Source organism: Carettochelys insculpta, chromosome 1, assembly GCF_033958435.1.
Source record: "Carettochelys insculpta isolate YL-2023 chromosome 1, ASM3395843v1, whole genome shotgun sequence".
Classification (NCBI taxonomy): Eukaryota; Metazoa; Chordata; order Testudines; family Carettochelyidae; genus Carettochelys; species Carettochelys insculpta.
The window spans coordinates 44,613,297-44,634,465 of NC_134137.1; the positions used below are offsets into that span (position 1 = coordinate 44,613,297).

The 21,169-nt window shown below is 41.3% G+C and overlaps 1 protein-coding gene across 3 annotated transcripts in view; it reads left to right on the plus strand.

The window, feature by feature from the left end:
- The window catches only part of MPHOSPH8 (M-phase phosphoprotein 8), a 35,270-nt gene extending 14,907 nt beyond the window's left edge, over positions 1-20,363 (plus strand). Inside the window, exons 4-14 of one of the 3 annotated variants that reach the window (XM_074985079.1) lie at positions 404-503; positions 7,632-7,889; positions 8,937-9,062; positions 9,146-9,234; positions 9,887-10,027; positions 11,664-11,750; positions 13,031-13,185; positions 15,228-15,382; positions 16,486-16,613; positions 17,335-17,418; positions 18,492-20,363. In XM_074985079.1, coding sequence (XP_074841180.1) covers positions 404-503; positions 7,632-7,889; positions 8,937-9,062; positions 9,146-9,234; positions 9,887-10,027; positions 11,664-11,750; positions 13,031-13,185; positions 15,228-15,382; positions 16,486-16,613; positions 17,335-17,418; positions 18,492-18,533 — 1,365 coding nt within the window. In that variant the 3' untranslated portion in view covers positions 18,534-20,363. The other 2 variants (XM_074985088.1, XM_074985097.1) reach the window with 2 other exon arrangements.
- Positions 20,364-21,169: the final 806 nt, after the last annotated feature.

A 21,169-nucleotide genomic window follows, 5' to 3' on the forward strand; every position in this document is an offset into this window, starting at 1 on the left:
CTAATGTTAGTGATGGCTCTGGCAGAGAAATGAAGATCTCTTGGCTGTTTTAAAAACTGGTCATTTCATCTATAGGTACGTCTACGCAGGTGTTATTTCAAAATAACTATGCTAGCGTCTACATGACACAATCACTATTTTGAAAGAGCATTATTTTGAATAGCTGACTTATTTCAAAATTGGTAAAGCTCATTTCATGAGGAATAGCACATATTTCTAAATAAGCTATGGTGTGTCCAATAGCTCTATTTTGTGTTCAGACGAAGTATGTTGAAATAGCGAAGTGTTTTGAAATGCTTTTTGTGTGTGGCAGCATAATTTCAGAAAAGCGTATTTTGGAATAAGGCTGCTGTGTAGACATCCCCTATATCATTTTAATTTTATCGTTTGCCTTCGTTACCAGGAAAAGGAAGTAAAGAAAAATGAAGCAAAAGAAAAGCCCATAAAACGGTATGACTCTGAAAAGGAAGAAAAAGGCAGAAAAGAACAGAAGGGATTAAAAAGTAAGTTTTATAATCTAGTGTTTTGTGTAATTAGAGGGATCAGAAGACCTTTTAGATCATAAAGCCTATCTGGCTCTATAGAATAGAGTCCCTCTGTGAATGCTTATGAGAATTTACATTTACACTGTACTTAATGTTAGCTTCATTCTACCTTTTAGTACCTTGGTTCTGGTGGCTTTTTAAGAAGTAAAAACAATTTCTTGACATAACATTTGGTGGTTTTGTAATTTCTCTGTTTCTCTTTCTAGATGTATTTTTTGTATCCCATACTTGAGGACTTAAAACACAGCCAACTACTAAAGTCAAAAGTATCTTCACCTTGAATTGCAGATTGTTCTCTTTCCCTTTTGGAGTGTCAAGTGTATTTGCCTCTCATAGTCTTAGGAATATACTGTGTGTGCTTACATCATGTTTTAAACCTGGAAATTCCCAGAGTCGTCATACCATGCAGATGCACCTTTTGAATGTTAGGGGAATGTTTACCGAGTTTTCTCTATTGACAACTTTCTTGATGGCTGTTACTGCATTCCGAAGTATGAGTAAGTTGATGGCTCTGAAGCCTCATAGAAAGTTCTTGCTCAGCATGATAGCAGATACTAATTTAAAGCAATATAGGAGGCCAGTGACTTTGTGAGAAATACTTTGCTTAGTAACACTGTATGAAAACGTGTTCTGAAATGATAGGTGATGTTTTGGAACTGCCAAGCCTGGCGCACAGGCTTCCAGACATAACTCTTAATACCACTAGGTTGAGGAAAAACACCAGTAGATCCTTTCCTTAAAAAAGATCAAAATTCGTGTCTTGAATTTAGGTTTATTATTATTTTTTACCCAACGTAGCATCACATAAGTGTCTGATGGCACAGGACCTTGAGAGGTCTTCTAGTCCAGTCCCCTGCAGGCCAGATTAAGTATTATCTAGACCATTCTTGGCAAGTGTTTTTTGTGTAGCCTACTCCAAAAAACCTTGAATGAATTATTTTTCACAACCTTCCCAGGCAGTTGATTCCCATGGTTAACTACTACAACCTAAATGTTCCTTGCTCCAAATTAAGAACACAAAAGCAGCCATACTGGGTTAGACCAAAGGTCCATATAGCCCATTTTTCTCTCTTCTGATAGTGGTCAATACCATGGGGTTCAGGGGAAGTGAACAGAACAGATGGTCGTCAAGTGTTCCTTCTGCTGTTGCCAGTTCCCAGCTTCTGGCAAACGAAGGTTAGGGACACCATCCCTCTCCATCCTGGCTAATAGCTATTGATGGACCTGTCATCCATGAGCCCTGTTAGTCTTGGCCTTCACAACATCCTTTGGTATAGCGTTGCACAGGCTGTGCATTGTGTGAAGAAATACTTCCCTGTTTTGTTTTTAAACATGCTGCCTATTAATTTCATTTGGTGACCCCTAATTTCTGTGTTGTGAGAAGTGAGTTTAACCTTTGCTTTTTCCATGCCAGTCATGATTTTATAGACCTTTTGCCATATTCCCCCCTAAGTTTTCTCTTTTCTAAGCTGAAAACTCCATCATTTTCATCTCCCCTCATGTGGAAGCTGCTCTAAAGAGAACCAGCCATAATGATTTCAAGTGCTTGCATATGTGCATTCCGCTGTTGATGATTGCATGTATCAAGTAAAGTTGCTGGAAAATTTTCCCCTCAGTGATACTGGGATCAGTTCTGGTGCCTTGTGCTCACACCACCAGTATAAAGATCACAGGTGCCGAGTGTGGCTGCTTTGAGCCTGGAGCACCTGTGGGTGAAAAGGTGCTCTGTACCCACTGGCAACCCAGCTGATCTGCTCCTCTCTATCCCCAGTGCCTCTCACCTGCTGATGATTAGCTGTTCAGCAGGATGTAGGTATGTGGGGGGGGTGTAGATGGGGGTAAGAAGAGGCGAGGTGGAGTGGTGCGCAAAACGTAAGGCAGAGCAGGAGTTAAACATTCACAGGTAAACCAGAAAGTCAACACCTCCACTTCAGATGTATGATGTGCTGGAGCGATGCTTGAACCAAGGACCTCCTGCCAGATTTGCCAGGGTTTTAAGCCCCATGCCAAGAAGGATCAGGAAGCCAGGTTGAAAACCCTGCTGATGGAGGCAGTGTCGAAGTCTTCCGTGGAGGCATGTAAATCGCATTTGGCACTGAGCACTTTGGCATGGGTGAGTGGTGCTCCTCCCACCACGAGTCTCGGCACCTTTCCCTATCCTTGATGTCAAGAAAGAAGCACAAGAAACTGCTGGCTGAGAGGGGTTGTTCCTCATCCCCGGGGAGAGCAGGAACAGAGGACAGACAGAAGTGTGACCTATGCCAGGCCACCCCTGCTGTGGCAGCCCACCTGTTAATACCATTGACTCTCACCTTTCTGTGTGTACTATCAAGTCTGGCTTTAGCAGACCCACTCTCACTGGAAGGTTGGCACTGTACTGACACTGTTGCAGTGCCATCTACGTCAAAGACATTTGTTTCTACCAGAGACCTATTCTTTCTGGTGCTGGTATCACTGGCAGTTCAAGAGTCATTGACAGTGCCGTCAGGCAACAGGGAGCGTGCAGCCACTGATCACCCTTTGAGGGCCTGGTACCACTGAAAGAGACATTCTCCATTTGGTCCCACTGCTGTCTTCCCCAGCTCAGAACTGGCGAAAACTACTTGTGGTCACCAGAGATAGAGTACTCATCCTCTGCAGTGGGATCGTACTCTTCCTGTCTGAGGAGTCGACATGCCTCCAGCAATCCCTACTTAGCTGTAACTAGTCTCAGAAATGTCATTAGATTTTTCTTGCCTTGTGGGCACTGCCCACTTGCCTTGTGGGCACTACGTGCCCAGCGTAGTGGCCTTTTTTTAACTAATGGGCATTTTCCTGACAGTCAAGGGGCTACTGATCAGAGACTTCCAAAAGGGGCACCACTGTCGCTCAGGGAAGCACCTTTTCTGGGCTCCGATACTGAGCAGCTCAGTGCCAAATATCAGGAATTCTGATACTATGTGATCTGATTGGAACGGAAGCTAAGAAGGATTGCTCTCGGTTGGTATCAGGGCCCTTCTCTGCTGATGAGGCCATGTTGGGAGGAGGCGTGTCACCTTTCCATGATGACTGTAAGACACACCAGGAACCTGAAAATGGTTGCCCAAAATGTTTGTCTTACAGGTGGAAGTAGTAAGGGTCCTCGCATAGTCTTGACATCCTGCTCGTGGTGGGCCCATGGAGTGTACCCCTCTGTTATTAAGACCACTATGGACTCAGTGAAAGTGAGGGAGAAGTGCATGGCTGCGGTGATGGTGTCAGAGTTGCAACATTGGATTACACCCAGGGTGGGGTGCCAGGTTCTGAAGGATGGGGGATGGAGTTAAAATAAGGGGTGGGGAGGGCTTGGGGGCTGTCTGACTCGGGGGGGTTGGGTTAAAGCAGGGAGCTGGAGGTACCTGGCTCTGGAATATTATGCTTATTATCTGAAGTAAGTGATAAAATTATTTGTACAATTTAGGTTAGTGTTTATAATTACAACTGAAAGAGTTTAAAATGGACTGATTCCTTGTGAAAACAAGGAATAAAACTGCAGATTTGGAAGAAGGTAGTACACAAGAAACCACATCAGAAGCCTTGATTCATGGCCCTTAGCAGTTTGAAACCTAGCTTTGAACATTTAATTCCATCCAAATAAGCTCAAATTTAGCATTACATCAATAATAATTTTTCTTGTAATTTCATTTATCACTTTTCATTGGTTTGCATAAAAATATATACATTTGTATGAATAAAAATTGGACTTATTTAGTGTTCATGTAATTTTTTTTATTTATCCTATTTGCACAATTAAAAGTACAATGGCAAAGTTTATTGCCTATAGGCAGTTTCTTCCAACCAGCCAGGTACAATTAAGTTGTTTAAACAAATGTATTGCAATGGTAGAAAAAGAAATTGCATGTCTGAAAAATTGTGGGTTACTGGGGGTATTTATAAGTTTTTTTTAAAAAGGTTGAAAAACACTAACTACAGAATGTACATGTGCACATCTATAATACAGGCTGAACCTCTCTAATCCAGAACTCTATCTGGCAAACTCCATAACGCGGCCTGATTTTAGTTAGCCAGACGACCACTTACCATGGGTATGGTCCAAGTTTCCCGTGATCCCATGAAGTGTTTACAGCCACCAGTACTGGCTCTGCATTCTGTGCTGTTGTTTAGCTGTAATTTACACCTAAATGTCTTCTAAGAGCCCAGTAAGCAGTGGAAGTGTTAATGTGCTGGAAAATATTGACCTCCTGTCATCTGCTAAATTCTCTCATCCGGTACCAGTCAGGTCCTGAGAGTGCCAAACGAGAGAGGTTCAGTCCGTACTCACGCCATTCCTTTTAGAATAAACTGAAAGGTTGGCTATCCTCTTCACCTTCCCCCTCATCACAAGAGGCCATCACGACTACATCTCCTCCTCCTCCTGCCTCTAGGCCGGTGTGCAACTTTTATAATATGATGCACTCATTTCACTGTTTCATGCATGGGCTTGTCTACACTACCACCTTCCTTTGAAGGAAGGGTGGTAATTAGGGTGCTGGGATTTTACTAATGAAGTGCTGCCGTTCTTCATTTGCTTAATGAAGTGCTGCCTATGCACAGAAGCACTTTATTAGTATTTCCACTTTTCCTTATTTGTACATCCTCACTCTACTAATGTTGGAATGCCCTTCTGTAGGTTAGTATATCAGTTTAACTTATGATGCATTTCAGTTTATTACCATGGCCCTCTTGTAGTTAGGTATGTGAGAAATGTAGCTCATGTACCTGTTGTGTACATCAGTTTGTTGCAATGATACTTCTGTGATTAGACTTTTGTACAGTTTTGTGGTTGGGAGTTTCTAACCACAGGACCAACCCTTAAACAGTCATTTTCAGCTCCGATACTTGGTATTTTCTGTTGGGCCATTTATCAGTTCAGTGTTCGTAGGCCGTAGCCTTACGAATACTTACTGAAGTATGTGTCTTACAGGACACAGGCTCTTCTGCTACCAGGGATGGGTCCCTTGTACGAAGGTTTCCCTCCTGTTTGTGCACAAAGTTATCCTGAATATCAAACAGGTGCAAATCACTTTTAATAGCCCTGGCTTGGTCCTATCAGCCCTGGGTTCTCCGCTGTCCTTTCTGTGGCAACTCCATTCCTTCTTCCTCTACTCCAGGATCTGATCTCCCAGGGCGACAGTTAACTACTCCACCTGAGCCTCAGGTGTCTCTATTGAGTGACCAGGAGCAGGACATTCAGGTTCTCTTAGGAAGCAAAAACCCTCCTTTTAAAATGGAAGTAGTTTTCCTCGGACCTTCTCAAAGGTAAAGTGTTACTCACCTGGTTGTCACTGCAGTTTGTTCTTGACTACCAACTGTACCTGAAAGAGCAAGGATTAGCAATATCCTCGGTCAGGGTTTACCTTGCAGCAGTATTGGCATGATTGTTCATTTTTCTCCCATGAAACATCTAGTCCCACGGTGTCCAACTAGTTCTGAAGCAGTAGACGCTATAGTGGCTACTGCTATAGCGAACTAGTCACGTTATTCTGAAAATATATTGTTCAAGCCAACTAGTCACACTCAATTGGCCAAATAACCATATGTGGCTAGTGTGCTGGTCACCACAGGTCTAGTCACTTCTGCATGGGCCCTGAAAAAGTGTCCCCCCAGGTGTGGGGAACAAATGAATGTTAATTGTAAACAATAACGAGTCGTTGTTAAGGTCATATGTACTTTGGTAAACAGTGTTAAATACACCTGTCTTGCTGAGGTCAGAATTCTCTGCAAGGGGAAGCAAATAATTGAATTATTAAATCAGTTAGAATGTACTGCAAGGGGTGCAATATATGGCTCGCGATCTGAATCCAGCCTGCCCAGCATTTCTGTGTGGCTTGGTCAGCTGATTATCAAAGCATGCAGGCAGCCTGTGTTCAGCTGCCCCTCCCCGCACCTTATGTCCTGCAAGTAGGGGAAGGGGCAAGGGAGGGAGGAGGAGTACTGAAGTCAATGTCTTCCTGCCCTATATCCCATCTCTGCAGAGCAGGGACAGGGACACTTACAATGGAGCTGCTCCAGTCTGAAGTATGGTAAGTGACTGAGATGAGTGCCCCTCTTAAAAGGCAGTGCACTGCTGCTAAGATTTCTCCAGCAGCCAGCTCTCTTGTGCACATTCACACTTGTCCACCCGTATACCCCATCTCTTCAGAGTGAGGGAGACAGCAGGGCAGGACAGCTTTCCCAGCACAAGACATGTCATGCAGCAACAGCTAGCACACTGCTCGGTCACACAGTCTGTGTCACAAAGTCTCTCTCTCTCACGCAAAGTGTCTCTCCTTCCTTCTGCCCAAGACCCTGCTCCTTCTAGGGGATTGGAGCCTCCCGACTTACAAAATTTGTGGAGTGGCCCCCTGATGTGCACCTTAAAAATACTAATTAGAAATATTGGGAAGTAATTCCCAAAGAAGCAATATACAGTAAATTCTTTCATATCTGGCAGCCCTGAACTGGGAGGTTGACAGCTATTCTGATTAGTAGGGGGTATACCTAGCAATGCATAACACTAAAGAAAAACAAGTTTAGATATTAAGAAACAAATAAATGTATGCAGGGTACTTAATTTACCAGCTGTAGTATTGTACACTGTAAACTTACCCTGGATTTGCTGTATTTATTTGTATTTACTTTCACTATACTATATTTACGGAAAAGTTAACTAAAATTTGCGTGTGATTGAAATGCCGGTTATTTGAGAGTTCCAGATATTATAATGCCAGATATGAAATAATTGACTGTATTTACATATTACACTTCTAAAGGTTGCACCTCCCTCATCCAGCATGGAGAATTTGCTGGGTACATCCCAGCCCATCAGGCACACTACCAGGTCAGAATTCAGACTTGCGGGGGATAATTGGAGGTAAATAATCTTCACTGAATTGGCTCTTGCACATGCGTGCGTGATCTGGTAACATGGTTCCAGGTATCGTTATTGTTAACCTAGAAGCTAAATAAAAAAAGAATTCCTTAGAGTTTGTCTTTCAGCCAAGGACCAACTGGGGTCTATTATTGAATAATCTTCGATGGTTTGTGTATGTAGTTATTCTCGTTAAACATCTCTCATTTGTATTCTAGGTTTGAAGGAGAACAAAAGTGCATTTGATGTGTTTAACTCATCTTCAGATGAAAAAAACGAATTCTCTGACAATAACCGAAAAAGAGAGGACTCTTCTGTAGACTGTAAATTCGTAGAGGAATTAAAATCAAAAGAAAATAAACAATCATACAAGGACAGGAGGAGCATAAGGGATGAGACCGATACCTGGACTTACATTGCTGCAGAAGGTGACCGGGAAGTGTTGGACAGTGTGTGTCAAATGGAGGAGAGTTCTGGTAAGTAGTGAAAGAAGTCCAGGGAAATTTTGGCATGCCTAGTGAGACTTGAGGTGCAAAAGTTGAACTGTGCCAAGTTATACAAAGATGTATGGCTGTAACTGTCCATTCTCATTAGTTTCAAATAAGGAGTCACTCTTTCTCAACTGACACCCAGCACTGGAGTCTTGGCAAAGAATATACATTGAAAGGATTCTGCAGTAGTCTACAGAGAGTATAGCATAGTCCTAACTGTAGAGTTTGATCTCTTTACTTTGTGGTCTAAGAAATTTGAAGCATAACTTAATGAACAGCTTCTGGACAAATTAGCTTAGATATTACACAAACCGGTACTAACACCTGCTGAAATGAAGTGTTCTTTTACATGGTGTTAAAATAGGATTAAACAAGCGTTAGCTTCACTGATATCTCCTAAAACAATATACACTAAAAACTTTATCTGGCACTTAACAATCTGGACAAATTGCTTAACTGGCACCTGCCATACTTGGCAGTGCCATTCCCCCTTCAGTTAACTGGAAAAATTGTGGTAGCTTTCCGACATTATTTTCTAGTGTTTGTGGAAGTTGTGTCTGATGGCCATCAGACAGTAGAGGAGCTGTAAATTACATTACCGTGTCCAGTAATAGTGTTTAAAAGATGTAGTGTTATGTAAGGTTATTTCATTTCTTAAACTTTTTTGGAGTTTGGTGAAAAAGCTAAAAAAAAAAAAAATTTTAAGGAAGTGTGAGGAAAAGTAACTACGGATGGCTTTTGCTCTGATAAAATTCCTGGGCCAAACAAATAGTTCCTGTCAGTGAAGTCATTGTGCATATATTCAGTGGTTAGCTCTTCTTTTATCCAGTCAGGTTAATGAATGCTTGTACCAATTTGTAATGTAGGATTACTTCGTGTTTTACCTCCTATGGGTCATTGTGTCCAGTTTGGCTCTGAAAAAATAAATGTGCAAGATTCTGTGCAGGTTGTATTTCCACTCAAGGTAGACAGCAGAGATTACTTGTTTTGTGTAACCACCAAGTATAATTTTGTTTGTGGGTTGCATAATAGATGGCAGGCAGCAAGTCTTGAGTTTGGGCATGGACATGCAATTGGAATGGCTGACCCTGGAAGACTTTCAGAAGCATTTGGATGGAGAAGATGAGACTCGTTCTTCAACAGAACCAATATCAAGTAGTAAGTAATTTTTGGGAAGAGGGGGGAAATTTCTTATCTAGTGTTCTAAAGTCAATGTCCCAATTAAATGAATTTTCTTTCAGCTCTACTGAGGGATGCTGTTAAAAATGGAGACTACGTTACAGTGAAGTTGGCACTTAATTCAAATGAAGAATATAATCTGGATCAAGAGGTAATCTCTGTAAAGAGGTATTGAAGGTAAATTTTGTATGAATCCAGTGTCTGGAAGAGGAGACTTTACACAGAGCACTTCACATTAAACTGTTCACATTTGCAGTTGGTAAGCAAATCTGTGTATAGTTAAATATTACAAATGCACTTAAATAGAAACCTAGACTCAAAAATGGCAGGTAAGTAGGAACTAATTTTCAGATATTTGGTTTTTAAATCTAGTTTATTACATATGGTTGCATATGGGGTATTTTAAATAGTTCTTGATCTCTTCTCCATTTCCTTTAAGACAGGTTAACTCTTTGGGGTGGATGGGGGGGCAGGGTGTCAGTTCTGTTGCAAACAACTATATGCTGTAAAACTTGAATGTGGCTTGGTCATAGTGCATTTCCATGACTCACCCTCCCTCCCCGCAGTCCATTTACATACGTTGTGACTTTTCTTTCTTTTTGAACAGAGATGACCCATGGTGGTGTCCCTGAACTTTGCAGCAGCTTTGAGCTATCAGAGTCTAGCACATTTCAGAGACAATCATCATGGTCCAACCTGTCCAACCTACATGGATCTGTGGTATAACTGGTATATTTGCAGGTAGTTAATGTGAACAGGCTCCTCTCTGTAGATTTGTGACTAAAAGTAAACAATTTTTGCAGGATTCAAGTGGAATGACTCTAGTGATGCTTGCTGCTGCGGGAGGGCATGACGACCTCCTCCGCCTCCTGATTAGGAAAGGAGCTAAAGTCAATTGTAGACAAAAAAATGGAACAACTGCATTGATACATGCCGCTGAAAAGGTTAGTTTCCTTTAATTGTAATCCTATATCTGGGCCTTTTTTGCTTCAAGTTCAGACTCTTCAGGTTGCTCCAGCTAGTCAATTGAAGTATTTGTTCCAAATTTGTACCTGTGCCAGCTATTCATATTGGTTAGTTGACTGCTGACTTTTAGCTGCTGATATTTCTATATGCAGTTAACGAAGACAATCTGATACAGTACAAATCTATGAAAAGTGTAGCTATCAAACTGCTACTTGTTAAGACTTACCAGTAAGGCAGGCAGCAGTATTCCTATGACAAAACAGGTTTTAGTTCATCATTTTATTGCTGTGTTAATGTAAACTGATATTTTCTTATTTCAAACTTCAAATGATAAAACATCTTACTGTAAAGTTTTATGTAACGAAGCATCAGCCATTCTTCCTCAAGATGTGTTGCTCCTGTGCATTCCAGATTGGGTGTGAGCTGGTACGTGCCCAGTTGTCAGAAGCTTTTTTTGCCCGAGCCAGTAGCCTTAAGTTCGGAGCGGCGCCGCTGCAGTGGCACTGATATGGTGACCGATTATATGCACCGCCCAACCCACCCTCCACTCAGTTCCTTCTCGCTGTGCTGCTGGTTGTTATAGTTCTCTTATCTTCTCTTCATTAATTAGCTAGTAGCTTCATTTTGTAGTGTAAATAGTCAAGTATATGTAAATAGTTTTACTATTAGATGTTTGTTAATCTCTTGAGAGCCGAGGTGACATGATGAAGGGCCTTCCGGTCTCCTCCTAGCTGATTTCCTCCTGGATAGTGACATGCATTAAAGAGTTTTTATCAGCTCATGGGGGTTCCCCCCCACCCCCTAATCAGAGCGCACTCTACCAGGGTGCATATGTCTTCTGTGGCATATTTAGCGCATGTTCCTGTCCAAGTTATCTGCAGGGCAGCCGCCTGGTAATCAATACACAGTTTCATGGCCCCATTATGCACTAACGCAGTATGTCAGAGATGACGCTGCGGTGGGCAGGGCTATCTTACAGTCATTCCGGGGTTCCGACCCCATCTCCTAGACAACTGGCGTGTATTCACCCAATTTGGAATGCACATGAGCAATCACTCAGACTGGCGTTCTTCAAGATGAGGTTGCTCATGTCAATTCCAAAACTCACCCCCCTTCCCCACTGTCGGAGTAGCCAGCAAGGAGGACTGAGCAGGTGGTACATATATTGGTTGCCGTACTGGCGCTGCTCCAACCCTATGGCTGCTGGCCGGGGCAGAAAAGCTCCCGACGAGTGGACATGTGCCAGCACGCAACCAACTTGGAATGGACATGAGCAACACATCTCAAAGAACACGAGTTACAGAACAGGTAATTGTCTTTTTCTTGTGGAAGTTAGCAGCTCATGAAGAATTATTTTGTCTTCATTCAGTATCAAAGACCCTTCTGTTCATTACTTTTTTGGGTGTGGAGGAATGGGGGGGAATGAGAGGTGGGTGGTGGATATGTTTAAAAGCTTGTGTATAAACCTGACCTCCAGAAGCAAAGCAGTACCACATGGTTGCCTTATTTTAGGGTCTTACAAATGGTTAATATTTTACTAGTGTATTTTAGCTTATTGTTTTAAATTTAAAAATATTTCAAAGCTTATTTGTTCTTTTCTGTTTTTTTTCTAAGAACTTCCTAACCACAGTGGCTATTCTTTTGGAGGCTGGGGCTTATCTTAATGTCCAGCAGATTAATGGTGAAACTGCTTTAATGAAGGTAAATGCAGTGTTTCCTGACATTGTTTTGATATTGTCTAATACTCAAGTGTTTTGGCAAACATATTATAGGATGATGCATGTGGTTATGTACAGGTATGTCATTGGCCCTGGTCTGTTTCTATGGTCACCTTTCTCAAACCACATTTTAGGCTTTAAACATAAGACAAAGATCTACTGCATTGTCATATCTCTCAGATCAAAGTCGTCAGTGCAGTAATCTTTCACCCAGTGTTGTAATGCATCTCTTACTAAATGGTGACATAATGCTAAAGTTGTATATAAACCAAAAACACATGTTATCTGCACGTGGGTTAAAATGCAGGCTGGTTTTCCTCCCCCATTTCCCTGATCAAGAGGATGCGAGTCAAGGATTGCAGGCCAGTCTGGTTCTCAGCAGGAAGGCAAAAGATCCAAAAAGTGGCTCCTTGAAATATGCCTTCATGCACATCACAACAAATGCAAGGTAGAATAGATTGTGTAACATAATTAGCAAGCACTTATTGTTAAGGGACTGTTCAAGATAGAGTGGCCCATTGTAATACGTCTGCAGCCATAGGATAAAAATCATAAATTCAGTTGTATGAATCTGCTCAAATCCATGGTTCTACTGAATCCATGATTTTGTGTCTAGCAGAGTAATAAATTTTAACTTCAAGGCTTGTCTTCTGAAAATGTTGTACAAACCCTTTGAGTATGACTGATAGGTCACATGGTTCCACTTGGCATTTTGCTGGGATGCTAGGAGTACCTCTCCCAGGCCTGAAGAAGAGTTCTGTTTGGCTTGAAAGCATCTCTCTGTCACTAGTAAAAAATGGTCCAGAAAATGACTACCTCACCCCACTTTCTCTCCAACATCTTGGGACTGATGTGGTAACAATTACATTGCATATGCCCAGGGATGACCACTTAGCCAGATATACTATATGTAATGTTATATCCAGTGACATATCTTCTCACAAGGAAATCCATGTGTTTGATTTCTCGTGCTAGGGTTAGATTGTCCATGGTAAGTGAAATTTATGTTTTCTGTATAACCTATAGGGAATCTTAAATAATATAGGTGACACATGATAAGCTTATAAGTAAGAGACTTTGTAACGCAAGAAGAATTAGAAGTATTGGAATGTAACTTGTAAATCTGTTGTGATTCTGAGTTCAGTTTTTTGAACTCCTCAATCCCCAATTACTTTTTAAAGTACAGGTTCTGCTGTAACTCAGTGCTGATTACAAAGTATTTTGCTACTTCCCAAGTGTACGTGTCTCCCCTTTCCTGTGTAGGCTTGTAAGAGAGGAAACTCTGACATTGTGCGACTTATGATTGAAAGTGGAGCAGATTGCAACATTTTGTCAAAGCATCAGAACAGCGCACTTCATTTTGCTAAACAATGTAATAATGTACTAGTGTACGACCTGCTCAAGTGTCACTTGGAAACGTAAGTAGTCTTGATGGTTCTTTATTGTCTAAAACTTCTCGCATGCTTCATGACTTTTGGCTTAAGTCGCTGAGTAGAAAATGAGAGAGATGCTAGGAAAAATGGCACAGAAAAAAGTTAGTGATCCCAAAATCATATATGGATGGGCAGCCCAACCATTTTTGAAATACTGAATAAAAATGCAGAATGAGGAGACCGCTGACTAGCAGCCTGGGCTAATGCAGAGGTTCTCAAGCTTTTTTTTTGTTGTGTTTCCCCCTTCCACATCTACCAGCTGTTCATGTTTTACTATCCTTTTCACCACTGATAGCACTGCGTGGTTATTAACATTATCTGTCTTTTAGCCATCTGTCCATATTTCACTGTTACTGACAGATATAGTTACAGTGCCATGTGTTCAACAGAACAGCTCCTCCCCCATAAGCCAGAGCTAACAGGCTGAACAGTTGCCGGGCAACTGAACCTATGCTATATCGTGCTGGAAGGTGAAGGCTTTGTACATCAGTCTGTTCTCTGTGTATCTTGAAGTACTTCGCTACCATATTTTATATAACCAAATCCCAGAGTTTCAAAGTTTTGTCAGCAGCCTATTTTGAAAGCATAAAATTAATAAATGAAAGTACACAGTTTCTCCTGCGTGTCCCCCAGAGATGTCTTTTATGTACTCACAGGGGTATGCGTAACAGTTTGAGAACCCCTGATTTCATTTTTTAACAATGTTCCTGTATAGAGGTCTGCAGTCACAGTTATTCAATACCACCTACAGCCTGCTGGGTGCTGATCAAACCCATGAAGATAATCCCCAGGTTGACATGTTTTTCAGTATAAAACCACGACCTTATGAAGAGAAGGGAGATGGTATAGAAATAAAAATCTTTCTAAATTTATCGGTTATTTACACCTGTCCTTTTTGTCTGCTTATTATTAGTTGACAAATATACTGCAGCATTGCTAGGCAGAGGGGAAGAAAGAAACAAGTAAAACTAAACAAATAGACAAATATCAAGCAAACTAGGCCCTTTCTTATCCTCAAAGTACTTCAAATCAAGAGCATTCTTTTACGTCTAGGTCCCTTGTGATAAAACAAGTGGTTTTAGTTTGAGTTCTGGAGATAATCTCTCCCAGTCTGTGATAGCTGAGGCTGGCCACTGGACAGAAATAATTTAAAGCAAATAAATTAAAATGAGAATCTATAAAATTGAGAACCAAAACCCCCTGAGTTCTAATTCCACCCCAGCCTGGGTTAAGTCATTTAACATAATTTGTTTCAACATTTCCCCCCCACTCTCTACCTCTGCCTGTTTTACATCAGTGTTCAGTAACTACCTTTAAAGGTCTGAAATGCTAAGTGGTATTGACAGATGCTGTCTTTCCCTGTTACACTTCAGTTGTCTGCTGCCAGTAGAAGGGCTTTGTCTTGACTTGCTCATTAGAGTCACTACCCAAATAAACTCTTCAGTAGGAGTCTTGCTGCTCTTAAATATAATTTTTGCTCAACACAGATTGGGAACTCTGTTCTCAGACAAGAGAAGCAACACATCAGCCAGCAAGGTGTTGATCACCACAGTTAACACTGCAGGTGGAGATGCAGTCTTTGCCTGGCCATGGAGTTGTTGTGAAGGGGCTGAGCATTTTCCTTTTGGAGAGATTTTGTTTTTCTTTTGGAGAACCTTCCTAATGTATTGTCAGTTTGAATTTTTTTAAGGTTCTGCAGTACCCCTGTGTCAAGCTTCTTATGGTAATTAACGTCTACAGACTTGATCTAAGCAGGCAAATCTCACAGCCAGATGAGATCTCTCGTTAAATTTGGTAGCAGCTCTTCACTTCCAAGAGTTGGGATATGCCTCTTCTTAAATGTAGCGCAGGACATATTTGTTTTTGGAATTAGACATGCTAAATCTTCCCTTCTAGAATCCTTCTGTGCCCCAATAACTGGTGCATCCATTACTGAAGGTAATCTCTGTACAGTAATAATATCCTTATCTAGAAGAGCATATCGTTCATCTAAATCGACTATAAGCATCATTTATATGCATATTTAGGATCTCAAGAGTAGCAGAAGATGCAATTAGGGATTACTTTGAAGCTCGCCTTGCCTTGCTGGAGCCCATCTTTCCAATTGCATGTCATCGTCTATGTGAAGGACCAGATTTTTCTATGGATTTCAACTATAAACCCCCACAGAATATACCAGAAGGTAAGATTAGATTCTCATCTGCAATTAAAACAGTGTGTGGTATTACACAAAACTAACTTAACCATAAATTCCTTTTTTCAGAAATTTCACTTTATTTTATTAGTTACTTTTTGAACTTGACATCCTCACTACATCATTCATTTTGGCCTTGTAATATTTTTCGAGGCCTTCTTTGTATTTGCTAGTCAGGACCTTTCTTCACAACACACATCCGTTAGGGGAAACGGTTACCATTTTAACTGTTCTTGGAGCTGTATTGCTCGTTTCTCTTTGAGGTAGGTGTGCTGCACTGGCTCCGAGCACACCTCCTCAGCAGGGTTCAGCTATGAAGCCACCATGCCGTGAGGTGAAGGGACCGAGGATCTGGGTGGCAGAGGCAGCCCTGGTTCTGCATGATGAGGTGTGGAAGCAGGGGAAGTTGAATGGGCAGAAGCGTGGAGCACTCCATCAGCATGGGGTATCACTGCTGACGAGCCCAAGCCAGGGCTATCAGGACAATGTCTGCACAGTCCCTGTGAACCTCGAGGAGCGCTTCTTGTGCAAGGGGAAACCGGGGGGGAGGGAGGAAGGTCTGGAGTAGCCTTGGAATCCATGGAATGAGCAATATGACTGCTAAGGAGCTGAGACTGAGGCCCCAGAAGGAGCAGAAGTGGGTATACTCGCAATTGCCACAGGATGCAAAGAGGTCCAGCCAGAGAGAGCCCTGGAAGTGGAAGACGGAGCTAAGGACATCCGTGCAGATTGACCACTCGTGAGCAAGGAACTGTTGACAGAGGTGGTCCACCAACTGCTTCTGGACGCCCAGAAGATAGGACACCTGCAAGTGGATAGAGTGGGCTATGCAGAGCTCCTACAAATGCAGAGCTTCTGAACAGAGCATGTAGTGCCAGTTGATGTCGTACATGGCTGTGGTGGTGTCCATTAGAATTGCTGCACTGGAGCTGCTGAGATGAGGTAAAAAGGAACAAGAAATCCAGTTTTAGGTTCCCTTTGCCATTTCAGGAAATGGGGTGGGAGAAGGTGTCACTGTTTTCAACCATAAACCTAATTTCAGCTCAGTAAATTTCATAAAGGAAAACGTGATCTAATTGTCCTCCCTTTAGGATCTGGAATTCTTCTATTTGTTTTCCATTCAAACTTCTTTGTTAAAGAAGTCATTGCTCGGCTCTGTGGACCATGCAGTGTTCAGGCTGTCGTTTTAAATGATAAATTCCAGCTTCCTGTGTTTTTGGTATGTATAGTTCACTTAACTAATCTGCTTTTGTGCATGTCTACAAAAAAACAAAACTTGTCACCCCTGTACATTTGTGGTATACTTTTGTGATGACAAACATGCTGGGACTGTCCTTTTAATATATTGTATTAATATAATACATAATATATTAAGTAAATTGCAGAGTTTCTTTTTTTGTTTTTGTAATTGTTCTGAAAGATTGCTAGAGAAACTACCGTAGAAATGACCATAAAATCTTCCCATTTTCCTGTCTTCAAGGCGAGTAAATTCAGGGTACCAGATGAAGCATATCTGCAGGGAGTTGAGCTGGAGATAAGCAAACTCCATCTTAATGCCTTTTCTGGTCAGCATCAATCAGTGACATGAAAATTTCAAAAGCTCAAGAATCCCAGTCTCCTAGCCATGAAAGAACATAGTTAAACTGCTTTGCATTAAGTATTCTGATATTTGCAGTAATTAAACTTGGATTCTTTACTCGACCTTTCATTGGTGATCACATTCCCTAGTTTGGTTTCTTAACAGAGAATGAGGCCCTTGCACCAAAGAGCTTAATTAAAGTTGTCATGGAATTAATTTTCCCAAAACTCCAGTTGTTTATAGTTACGGATGAGAAGTTCTTAACTCCAGTCTCTCAGTGCTTCTCTGGGCATTTGGAGGTGTAATGCCGAAGTGTTTGCCACACACCCACATTAACTTATTGTAATTTTTTTTCTTTTAGGATAGTCACTTTATTTATTCCTTCAGTCCTGTTACAGGCCTTAACAAGCTTTTTATACGGTTGACAGAAGCACCTGCTGCCAAGGTGAGACATACTTCTCTATACAAAATGAATATAATGAGAGGTGGGGGTAGAGCAACTTCATTTTGACAAAAAGTTCATCTTTCTCCTCCACGAGTCTCAATACTCCAAATTACAGCATTGGCCTATAAATGTGAAATTGTGTTCTTCAGTGCCTTTCTTCAATTCAGTTGCCAGTCTGTTTCAGCTCCTCTATCGCTGTATCTGTGACGTTACCAAAAGTCACTTAGGGACTGTACTGATGAGATTCACTTTGAAGATGGAAATATTTCCATCATTAACAATAGCCAGAGTAATTCATACCCCAGAATGAAGTGCTAAAATTGCACTCAAGCTAAATATTGCAAAATAGCGTGCACTAGGTCAGTAATAAGGAGCAGGTAAAGATAGCCACTGCTGGATGTGAGCTCAGTGACATGCTGTGCACAGAGAAAATACCAGCCATCTTTTGTTAAACTGGTGTAACTGGTGTCAGGGCCATGGAAAGTTCAATAGCAGCTGCCAGGACCATTCATTGACCAGAGGGTGTGCATTTTCGTTTTGAAGCATAGAAGTCTGTGGATGCTGCCAGATGGTTCCTGCAGTAGTCACAAAAGTCACTACAAGAGTAATCCTAGGTTGATCCTGTCCTAATAACACTTTTGGAAGGTGTAGTTGTGGTTCTTGTCCTCTCTAGCACCACAGAATACCAAGATTCTCCTCAAAAACATCTCTATCAAAAAACATCTATCAAAAAACATTTCATCCAAAAAGCTGTTCTAAAAGCTGATTGCTGCCTACCACGCTAAAGGAGGGTAATTCTGTGGAAGATCCTGATTGAGGTTTGGCATGTGCTTATTTACAAGGTGCTTTGTGAACAGAGGATGCTTAAAGGTTCTGCAGAATGCAGTTTAGTATTTTCCTTGGAATTGTGGTTTTCAGCCTGTTCATTTTAGACTGAATCCGAAAAACACTGATCTACCCAAGTACAGATTGTATAAACTCCATTTTCGTCAGTTACTAGCAAGTTTCCACCACCTTCCTGTTTACCAGATCATACGGACACTTACTTGAAGATCTTTTTCCCCTTCTTACAGGTAAAATTGCTAATAGGCGCATACAGAGTGCAGTTGCAGTGACCTCATGGAGCTCCAAGGATAATGATTATTTACTGAACTCTTTGGACACACTTCTGGTTCCTCCTGTCATTTTAGAGACTGATAAAGCAGTTTGGAACTTTTGGCATATCTACTGTTCTCAGATTGTGTTCCCATCTTGACACATTAAATCAGGCAATATGTAGTTGAAAGTACCTGATAGATAGAAGATGAATGTTCTACTCTAATTGGTAGGACAGGGTTGTCAGGTTTATTTTGTACAGGTGTAGATGTAAGTATTTGTGCCAATACCTGTAATTCCATTTTTTCTTTGATTCGTGGAGTGAGTCCAGACTGCATATTTCTGCTTTTCCACAATGTGGAATGGTGCATATAAGAGTTAGTTAAGAAAATTAGAAAAAAAATGTTTTTTAGTAATTACAAAGATCTTCATTTGTAAACAAGAATTTTCTACTTGTCCTAATGGTAATATTTCTATGTAAAATGCAGAGCTGTCATGTTCTTAGAGCAGTGGGCAGAATTAACTTCAAAGTTGCTGCATTACAGACTTAACCTTGAATTGCCAAGGGCTGCTTTATTGTTGGTGGATAAAGGAGTAAAGTCATCCTTAGGATTTCATGTTGAGAATAAGCTAGCAGCTACATTTATGGTCCCTTTAGGTCATGCCTAAGTTTGCTCTGAAAGCATAGTTTATATTAAAATTTAAAAAACTACTTTTATATTGGAGAAACAATCGATAGTTTTACTGATAACCTTTGAGGTCGTCTTGTGTACACATAGAGGAAAATACGTACTTACCAATAAATTAGAAAACTTGTAATTACTTTGTTGCCAGACAATACTTTTGTAAAGAAAAGGATGCTCACAGATTTGAAACAGTCTAAAACCTTTGAAGTGGAATTTTGTACATTGCCCCCAATCCACGTTAGTTCCTCCATGCAAAGAGCTGCTATCTTTTATTTAAATGTCCTGTTTTACCAGATGACAGCATTTCTGTAATGGTTTTGTGCTGTTAAGTACAAATGTAAAACTTTTGCATGAAGTATAAGAACAATATTTTTGTTTGTAAATTAAACATCACTTTGAAAGGTAAAAAATCCAGATTGTGCCTTTGCTGTTCTGGTTGTTACGTGTAGTTTACATGCCGCTATGTGCCTATATTGTTACCAAAACTATTGTTAAAGAAATGCTTATTTGTATTAGAGTGCTCACACTAAAATGGTGCAACTGTATTCTGTACCCTTTTTAAAAACATTTTATGTAACTTCAGACAGATGAATTCCGAGTTCTGATAGAAAATCTAAAGGCTTTACTTTTTAAAAACACAAAGCTTTTTAGATACTAAATTACAATAGTTATAATTAAAGCACAGTTTCATTCTTGTGAAATGTCACATTGAACTAAATAAAACTTCTAACAGTGACACACACCCTTTGCAAATATACATTTCTACTTTATCAGAATAACTATCTTTTTTTATTTATTTTAAACACTACCTGTGGAAAGTAAGGCTATGTCTATACTACATGGTAAAATTGAATTTAAGGCAGTTAGCTCGATTTTTACAACGTCATTGTCTTCACTGTAAATACCATTAGGTTGATTTTAGGCTACGCTAATGTCAATATTACAACACTGTGAGAAGCAACTCAACATAGCATCAAGTTCTAATTTAAAAGTTCGAAATAAGTTTAATGTGGAAACTCCACGTCTTTTAATAAACTTCACGAGCTTCCAGAGGTGTCCCGTAGTTATCCCACAATGGTCCACTGTTGTCTGCTCTGGCTGCTTCCATCTCTGCTGCTCCCCAGGGGTGTAGGAATTAGGTAACAGAAAGCCCTGAAGTTGATTTGGGCACCAGGAAGCCTATGGCAGCTAGCCTGTGGGATCATGCTTGTAAGAGAGGCTAAGAAGCATCTTTCTTTCTTTATCACTTCATGAGTGCACCTATCCATTAAAAATAGCCCCAAGCATGGAGTTCATGGTTCTGTAAGCTGAGCACCCGGACTTTTTCAGTGCTTGCGCCAGCCCCTGCCCCACCACCCCACATGGCAGCTAGGCTGTGGGAGTTGTGCTTGTATGAAAAGTTGAGAAACTTTTGTGGTTCTCAGGGCAGCTCCTCCCTCCCCACAAGTCTCACGCACTCAGGGCCTTCCTGTGCCCAACCACATCACATGGCTAGCCCCTGATCCAGTAAAAGGACGTGCCTGCCGTTCAGTGTGGCCCATGTTGCCAGGCAGCACCATGGACTGGTTTGCACATGATGAGGGCCCTAAAGGTGGGAAAGATTTTGGGGGGCTTGCTGCTGGGAGGAAAATCTATGCCCCTGCGGCAAAGGTTTCAGGGGCTTGCTGCTGCTGGGGGGAAGTCTACCTTCTGTGGCAAAGATTTTTGGTGACTTGCTGCTGTCGGGGGGCAGTCTACCCCACTGCACCAAAGATTTTGGGGGACTGGACCCCTGCCTGAGCAATCCAAGGGACCATGTTAATTGGTCCTTCAACCTAAGACCCGCCCTCAGCCCCAAAGTGAAGAGGGAGCTCCATCCCCTATCTTGGGCACAGCAGTGTAGTGTAATGGGAAGCCTAAAACCCTGCCTCACAAAAAAAGACAGTGACCTGTTCTCTAGCTGGCGTTCTTCGAGATGTGTTGCTCAAGTC